The 9294-nt window shown below is 32.7% G+C and overlaps 1 protein-coding gene across 1 annotated transcript; it reads right to left on the reverse strand.

Annotated features, from left to right (window-relative positions):
- Positions 1 to 5375: 5375 nt before the first annotated feature.
- On the reverse strand, positions 5376 to 8516 carry LOC138933633 (odorant receptor 30a-like). Its single transcript, XM_070296492.1, has 9 exons — positions 8373 to 8516; positions 7592 to 7711; positions 7345 to 7462; positions 6610 to 6871; positions 6367 to 6480; positions 6206 to 6296; positions 5901 to 6046; positions 5635 to 5767; positions 5376 to 5552 (listed from the first exon to the last, which is right to left on the reverse strand). Exons 1-9 carry the CDS (start codon positions 8514 to 8516, stop codon positions 5499 to 5501), a joined length of 1182 nt encoding a protein of 393 aa, XP_070152593.1. The 3' UTR covers positions 5376 to 5498.
- Positions 8517 to 9294: the final 778 nt, after the last annotated feature.

A 9294-nucleotide genomic window follows, 5' to 3' on the forward strand; every position in this document is an offset into this window, starting at 1 on the left:
GTAGTTGTTAAAACTATTCAGAAATTTATTGTTTATAACATACGCTATGCAAAACAATTAGAGCAGCGCTTTAAACCCTGTAAATTGTGCCGATTTTTGAGAAGCCATATCTTAGCTTAGGGGAATCGTAGAATAATGATCCTTGGCGCGTTTTAACGAGTGAAGCCTCGACTTTAAGACGGGTAGGGTTGAATTATTCGTCTCATCGAACTGTTTTGTTTGTGAAGACCAAAGTCAGATCGTGAAAATATTCTGGAAATTTCATGACTTTGTCGTCTATGGGAAAAGCAGGGATGGGGCCAAGAATGCCACCATATGGGCTTTGAAGTGGGAAACTTCCCTTTAAAATGGCACAAAGAACATTGCTCTATCTACGAGCGGGTTTCATAGTCCCTGCATTTTGCAAGACTTTTGGTAATACCGCCAGCATTCGCGTTATCCAATGTACACGACGGCGAGGAGGTTGCTCGGTCGGATCTTGCACATCGTGTGCATGTGTGTGTGTGTGTGTGTGTGGGTATCACATGCAGAGATTAGGACTTTATGTTTCGTCATTTCTAGAGTATTTACTGACTCCAAACCATCTCTGGTGCGTATATGCGTGTGTGTGTGTGCGCACGTGCGCGCATTATTTTTAAAATGAGGTTTTACCGCTCCTTTGGTTAATCACTTCATTTGGTCTATCCTTCATATTGATGGATCTGCTAATTTCAACTTGAGGGATTTCCTGCCAGATTTCCTGGAGGATTCTTTCCAGTTCGGCTAATGTTGTTGGCTATCTTGGACGATCTCTCAACGGACGACCCATCAAATCCCAAATATGCTCTATGGGATTCAAATCCAGGCTCATCGCTGGGTGATCGAGGACAGTGACGTCGTGGTCTTGCAAAAATTCCCTTGTCAGCGCAGCGATATGAGGACGAGCATGATTAACCAAAGGGGCGGCAACATCTCATTTTAAAAATAATGCGCATGCGCGTGCGCGCACACACACACTCACACGCACGCACGCACACAAGCACCAGAGAGGGTTTGGAGTCAGTAAATACTATGCAAGTAACGAATTATGGGGTCCTAATCTCTGCATGTGATACGCACACACACACACACACACACTCGCACCAGAGAGGGTTTGGACCGTGGAAGTGACGAACTATGGGTCCTAATCTCTATATGTGATACCCACACGCTCAAGCGCGCGCTCACACACACACACACACACACACCATACACATTATGTGTAAAATTCGACCGAGCAATCTCCCCGTGGTGTATATTGGATAACGCGAATGCCGGCGGTATTACCAAGAGCCTTGCAAAATGCAGGGGTGACTATGAAACCCGATAACTCGGCTCCTAGGTACGGTAGAGAAATGTTGTTTGCGCCATTTTAAAGGGAAATTTTCCATTTCAAAGCCCATATGGTTGCATTCTTGGTCCCATCCCTGCTTTTCCCATGGATGGCTATAAAGTCATGAAATTTTATTCTTTTGTCTATTTTGTAAAAAGTTGATCGTCATTGCTTGCTCAATACATTAGTTATAAATAATACTTATGTTATAATTGTTTACATCATCTTTCTTTTGTTTGAAACGACAAACGAGATCGTTCACAATAAAAATTATACATATCTGCATTTTCTTATCTAACCATTCTAAACATTCCGCTACCATGTTTGAGATATATTGTACAACGAGCATCGTTTCTGTTGCTGTAAATGCAATTTCTCTTATATAAATGGTTGCATGCACATTTTTAGCATAATTATAGAGAAATATTTTTCTTGGTCGATGAAATATTCATAATCAAAAATTCTATTCCGAAAAATGATCGGGATTTGTTCATGGGCAGCATAATAATGAGAAGAGACACTTGGCCAAATTAGTAGGAAGTGAAGAACAAGTGCACTGCACATTACGAAGCATGTTAAAAAAAAGTAGTCATACAATTTGTTATAATTTTCTGAAATATCGATTTGTTACATAAGTTTAGGCATAACAATTTATTATATTTATATTTATTACGTTTATATTATATTATATTCATTTATTAGGCATAATGGAGAATACATGACCAATATGGCAGAAAAATAAGAAGAAATGAATTACATATGCATAATACGTAAGAATTATTTTAGAAAGGTAGCCATATAAATTGGTATTTTGTCAATTATTCAGAATGTTGTATTATACATTTAAAAGTTCTTAATTATTTAACCACTTTTCTGTCGAACTTTCATCCAGAAAAGGCATAATGCCATTTGAAATTTTAAAGTTAGGTGTAAAGGGCGCGTATATATATATATATATATATAAAGGATTGACTCATCACTTGACTGTTACACTGTAATTCGATGTCTTCCTTGCTATAGTATATACTTCCCAAACCCTGATATCTTCATTAGTTTCCGAGATATTCCGGCTGATAGTTATCAAATTAACATTCTATATAATAATAATATTACTAATATACTAATATTGTCATAATATAATAATTATTCAACGAGAATAAAGAATAAACCAAAATGAGAATTGTATAATTAAATAATGTTCTTTATAATAAAAATTACTCAATTTATTTTATAATAGTATAAAGATATACATATATCTTTAAAAACTATCTTTAAAAATGTCATAGTTATAATATAAAATATGATAAAAAATATATTTTAAAAACTTTCTTACTGCAAAAATTGTTTAGAAATAGCTAAAAAATCTATTTTTTCTGTTTTTACTAAAAAAAAATAAAACTTGTTATTTATAATTATTAAAAATAGATTAAAGTGTGATTTAATAACGTTAGATCTATTTCTTTCATTTATTTTCACGTTTTTTTCGTTTTTCCTTTTTGCTTTCCATTAAACACACGAATAATATTTTGTTTTAAATACGAAAGATACTCGGCGCGTTCAAAAAGTTCTGAGATTGATTGTTTTAAAGACGTACTAATAACATTATTTCTCAATCAATACTGGAAATAGATAGTACCAACCTTTCTGAGTCTTCCATAATTTTTTCGTTGCGTTATGTGCAATAGTTTTTGGGTAGTGCATATTGAAAGATTGTTTGTTCTTTTTACACTGTTACGATTTCAAGAATGGACCGTGATTAAATTTTGCTTTAAAAGTGGGGAAACTGTTTTATCGGAATAATATGGATCGATTTTTACCAATCGAGTGAATGATTCTTTCTCTATGACAACGCACTCGCGCATTCGTCAAACGTCGTCACCCAATTTTTGACCAAAAAAATTTTTTGGGGAAATCGAATTTAAATGCTCTGTCACAATGCGTTAAATCGCCGTCACATCTTTGTAGCAAGTCCCTTTCATCGTTAATTTTAACTTGTGGAATAAAAAAAAAATCGGCAAATGTCAAATCTGGCGAGTACGGCGAATGGATGATTATGGTCACATTTTTTGGGCCAAAAATTGGGAGACGACGATTGACGAATACGCGGATGCCTTTTCATGGAGAAGAAACTATTTACCCGATCGGTAAAATTCGGGCCTAAAACATCGAATTCGCTTAAAAACTCCATCCGTAACATCTCGATAGTACAGTTTTTCCACTTCTGAAACAAAATTTAATCGCGGCCCGTTGTTCTATTTTTGAAATCGTGACAATGCAAAAGAATAAACAATCTTTCAATGTGTACTACCCAAAAATTACTGCACATAACATAACAAAAAAATTATGGGAGACTAAAAAAAGATTGGTACTACCTAATTCCAGTATTGATTAAGAGACAGTGCCATCAATACGTCTTAAAAAAGGAATCAGTTTCGGAGTTTACTGAACACACCGGATATGTGTTTATTCTTTTAAGAATAAAGTTTGTCGGTTCATCAGATATATTGGACATATTTAGCTAATCATGAAAATATCACCGATGAGTGGTATTAGATATTGTAAATTTTTACTTAATACTAACATGCGGCAGTAGAGTATCTAAAAGATCTCGCATATCTGAACTGCTATTAAAACATACATGCTGAACTATTAAAATACATGTTATTTATAAAAAAAATTATGCGGTTGGTTTCGTTAACGTAATCGAGTTTACATGTATGTTTACCAATATGTTCGGGAGTCGAACTCGACGAGATCGCCCGAATCTTGAGAGAGACGCTCACAGATGAGCGAGAAGCGATGTGTAACGCGAATCCGTGGATCCGCTGGAGGATAAGGTGTTGATAGACAAGATTCGAATGCAGATTAATTTGATTTTGTTTTATTTAGAAGAATGGGAACGAGCGACGGCACTTATTCCGCGATTCCGACGGAAATCTTGATTGTCCTGTTAATTACTGCTCTTTTGCGCGGTTCGGAAATCTTGATGAAGAGCTTCTCGCTAGAAACTCTCGCGATAACGGAAATCTTGACCGCGAACGCTGGATGGAATTTAGCGCGAGGCAGAAGACAGTCGCGATGCGGATAACGAGCGTCGACTCTCGGACTTCAAACAATTAACTTTCACAATGTCTTAGCACGAAAAGAGAAAATAATACAGCGTGAGGTTTTCCCGAATTGACCGCCGTGAGAATATGTGCGCGATCGGATGCGAGATAATTCGGAATTGAGACGAGTAAGCCACTGTAACTCCGACACGAGCGAGAATAGAGACAGAAAGTTGATCGAGCTCGATGAACGTCAACCAGCTCGAAACGTCGTTACAGGCATGTAAGTCAACCAGTCTCTTTCTCTCTGCTCATGTTGTGTAAGCAACATTACGATTAAAAAGAAGAAAAACAGACATTATATATATATAACATAAATATGTATAACATTATATGTTTTCAATAACTTTATTTAGTTAATTTAATTTATTTTTATTAATTAAAACTCTGGGTTGATATTTAACATATCATTGATATATTTAACTTACCTACTTTTATATACTATTATATACTATTAAACAATATATATGTATACATTAGGTGTACAACTTTGCTTCCGCCGTTTTTTTCCGAAATTCGAGGCTTTATTGTAAAAAACTGGTTATTGCTTGTTGAGTCACTCCCAATGATCGTGCCAATTCTTTTTGACTTTGACTCGAGTCTTCATTAAGTAATGCCTCAATTCTGCATTTTCGAAAACCTTCTCTCTCCCACCGCTATGCCGGTCTTCGACGTGAAAATCATCATTCTCGAAGCGTTGAAACCATTCACGACACGTTCTTTCACTAATAGCGGCTTCACCATAAGTATTTGAGAGCATTCGATGAGCCTCAGCCGCAGATTTCTTCATATTGAAGCAGAAAATTAAAACCTCCCGCAAATGACGAGAATTTGGCTCGTAAACTGACATTTTCAATCGAGAATAACTTTATGATGCAGACACAAATCGACTAATGTTTCTATGGGGTTATGTTGACAGATGCCCAAGTTTATTACATGACGTCTATGATCTATTTATTTCGACCACTACTTACCACTAAAGCCATCTATAGGAAAACGGCGACAGCAAAGTTGTGCACCATATATATATATATATAATTTCATTGCTGTGTGGAGTATATAAAGGTAAAGTAAGAGACTGATGCAGTCGCTAACTGGAACAAAATACGTCTTCTTTTTAATTTGCATTCGCACTTATATTGTCATATTTTACATATCTTCATAAATGATATTTACGGAGGCAAAGCAGTTTAAGGATGCTGCGAACAATCCACCCACATTTAGACTAACAGCTTTGGTGCTCCTTTGTAACATAAACAATATAAGTTTCTGTATGTGTAACGGTGCTACATACCAGCGAACGTTGTATCTGCGAACAAATGACCAGACAACGAATCGATAAATTGATTAGATATATAAGTTTTTCGAATTTTAACTTTATATATTTATTTTATAGGAAGTGTCTTAAAATTGTGAATATAATGTATAAAATTGTTTCTTACGCGGTATAAAATATATGATTATTGTGATCTATAATTTCTTGTCCGGCATAATTAGCTAAGAACATGTATAAAAGAATTATCATTACAGTTATAAAGTGAAATAAAAATTCTTCTTTAGCATCTCCATACAATAGAGCTTTATACATCTAAAACAATATGTGGACTGCGATCAATGTTGTTTATATATATGCATATTAAAATTAAACAACCTAATTTAGAATTTAGATTTTAAAATATTTTCATAGATCGTTTATTATTTTTTTATTAACGTCGCAATAAGCCATCAGATATATTTAAGAACTTACTTCAAAAAGGTTGAGACTCAAGCAAATTACACCAAATCCTATTAAAATAAAGAATAATCCCTCAACACTAGATATTAAAGATTTGCAGAACCTTTAAGAACAAGAAATTATCGTTACGTATATTATTAGCAAATATTGTATTATTGGATAAATATACCAACTCTATAGCTTTGCAATGAACATCCACTGCACAAATTATTCCCTTATAAGTTGCAATCTCATTCTGCAAGCTATTTTGTAAATTATTAATTGTCATTGCTTGCTCGATGCGGTAACTGTAAATAATATTTATCTTATAGTGTATAGATAAAATTTTTCTATTTTTTGCTTGGAGAAGGATAAAAAAGATTTTACTTACATTAGGAAAAATTTCTAGAAAAATATTATAAATTGTTTTTTTTTACCTGGCGATTGTAAACATTCCGCAAGCATGTTTGAGATATGCTATGAGCATTGTTCCTGTTCCTATCATTGCAATTCCTCCTATACAGAAGGCTGCGTTTATGTGCAGGAAAATTAAATAAAAATACTTTTCTTGATCGATAAAATACTGGGTTAGTAATAGTGTAGAATGTGATCGAGATTCATTCATGGGCCGAACAATATCGAGAATATGCGACCATATTGGCATACAAAAGAAAATAAATATGCTGAACATGAAAATCCCTAAATATATTTAAACAGATATACATTCCGCGCGTTTTTGAAATTTTCTACTCGTGATTAGTTTATAACTAATTCGAAATATTGTATCGAATATTTTTTTAACATTTTTTAAGCTTTTATATATATTTACTTGTTTTTGTATCATTTGTTTTATACATTTTTGCAAAAAATAGCACAAAACTTTTTTTACTTTAGATTTATAAGTTATCGCTTTAATATATTATTATATATTAAAAATATTATTTAAAAAATCTAAGAATTTTTGTTATTAATAATAATATAAATAAATATTATTTTTAAAGGAACAAGTTATGCAATTTATAAAAATTGTATTACGTGTTTTATGTTATTTCTATTTTGATATATAATACTCAGGAGTATATTTGCAAAAAATAGTAGAACTTCTTTTTTTTCCTTCTATTTGATTTTTGTTACCGTTTAATTTATACCTTCGTGTGATATTGTTCTTTTACCTATCATTCTAGTTGTATAACGTTTTGCGTTGCTCCCATATTTTTTCATGATATTAACTTCATTCTCATCTTTTAACTCGTTACAAATATTTTCAAGTTGCTCCAATAAACTTCTCATCTATCATGTTAATAGTATTTTATTTACACATCTTTTAAAATTTAATTGTATTTTAAGTTGTAATTTTAAGTTGTATAAAAAAGAGGGATCAATTGTATTTTAAATAAATTTAATAATGGTGTAACTTACAGCTTGAGAGTTTATCCAAAACGAGTTGTATTTAATCATAAATATCATAAAAACTAATATAGAAGAGAGAATTTTGATAACAAAATCAAGTATACATTCTGAAGTCAAAAATAGTGTAAACTGCAATCAATAAATTAATTAAATTTTTTTTTTAAATTTAATTAATGATTTGTAACAATCAGTTACTCTTCGATTCATCATTACATAACGAAATAATTATAAAATGTTTATAACACATTTTTATAGCAGTTCGTATTGTTAATAATTAAATACGAGGTCTGATCAAAAAGTATCTGACCTTATTTTTTTTTTTGCGTTAGTCAACTGAAGCCCGGTAACGGGACTAGCGCAGCATGCAACCTTGGATCCTATTGCAGCTGCATGATTTTTTGCCAGACCGCGCAATTCTTCAATCATTGTTAGGCAGTGATAGTTGCAGGTGTATTCAATGTTGCATTTCGTGTTTCCAGCTAAAATGATCGAACGTGTTAGTAGAGCGATTGAAGGGCTGTGCAGTCTGGCAAAAAAATCATGCATGCGCAGTATCTATATATGGTCCAAAGTTACATACTGCGCTAGTACTGTTACCGGGCTGCAGCTGATGCAAAAAGAAATAAATCGTTTATTTTTTTATCAGACCTTATATTATATTATTATTATTATTATTATTATTATTATTATTATTATTATATTCAAATTATATATTATAAATAATTAAATTTAAACATATATAATGGCCTATTAGATACATAGTAATGCAATTGAAAGAATATTGGCATACCTGAAATACAATAGAACTTGTTAAAATACTAATAAGCAAAATTCGTTGAAATTGAACAAGTAATGATTGCTGATAAGGCCATAAGCCAATTGTGAGTAGAAGAATGCGATTGAGTTTAAAATGCTGTTTCACGATGCATATCATTTTTCGATGAGAATCGAGACGCATCTGACTATGGAAAAATTAGCAAAATTTCAACCATCCCCATGTTCTCAAATTCTCTCTTGAATATTTCATAATTTGTTCCCTTTGTATCGTAAATATCTTAATATATAAATATTTAACAACACAGTATAAAATATTAACGTGAGATCGCGGATGGTGAAAATATTCGCAATTGCGTATCTTTGCTTAGGAATGGGTAGGAAATTATTTAACTATCGCTTTGACAGTGAAGACGAATTTGACGGATGTTTATTTCTCACACATAGGTACTCAGGTAATATGAATTATTAGTTCAAGTTCGCGCAAGCGCAAATGCCTTCTTCCCCCACATTGCATTTTAACGTGCCTCATTCTAGCTTGGGCACTCATCGGGTACGTTTGTCTTTGAAGGCAGTGTCGATTGATCGCCTTTACGCGCTAACACCGCAGTTATGAAAACGCTACCGGAAAAGTGTACATTACTACAATGTATGTAGTTTCTAACTTGACGTTATAATTTCTGGCACATAATAACGCTTCAGATTTGGTATACCGTTGGAAAATTTGTGTTTTCTTATTAAAAAACATACTGAAAATTTGTGTTTTTTTGTTATAAAATTCACTGAAAATTTGTGTTTCTTTGTTAGAAAATACGCCAATTAAATCTTTGTATTAATTATTTAACATATTCATATGTTAATTTAACATATTACTGTTGTGTTAATTGAATTCAAATGATAAATTATTAAAATAACTGAAAAAAGTGTTAAAATAAAGC

Source organism: Polyergus mexicanus, unplaced genomic scaffold, assembly GCF_030449975.1.
Source record: "Polyergus mexicanus isolate NDT 795.1 unplaced genomic scaffold, iyPolMexi1.0 SCAF_5, whole genome shotgun sequence".
Classification (NCBI taxonomy): Eukaryota; Metazoa; Arthropoda; class Insecta; order Hymenoptera; family Formicidae; genus Polyergus; species Polyergus mexicanus.

Bases quoted from the DNA above. Each gene is read 5' to 3' on its own strand.
- LOC138933633 (XM_070296492.1), bottom strand. From the start codon at position 8,516: ATGATATGCATCGTGAAACAGCATTTTAAACTCAATCGCATTCTTCTA. The intron at 7,463-7,591 runs GTAAGTTACACC...TTAACATGATAG, and splicing joins TTTGGATAAACTCTCAAGCT to ATGAGAAGTTTATTGGAGCA. The intron at 5,553-5,634 runs GTAAATATCATT...ATTTTGTTCCAG, and splicing joins CCTTAAACTGCTTTGCCTCC to TTAGCGACTGCATCAGTCTC.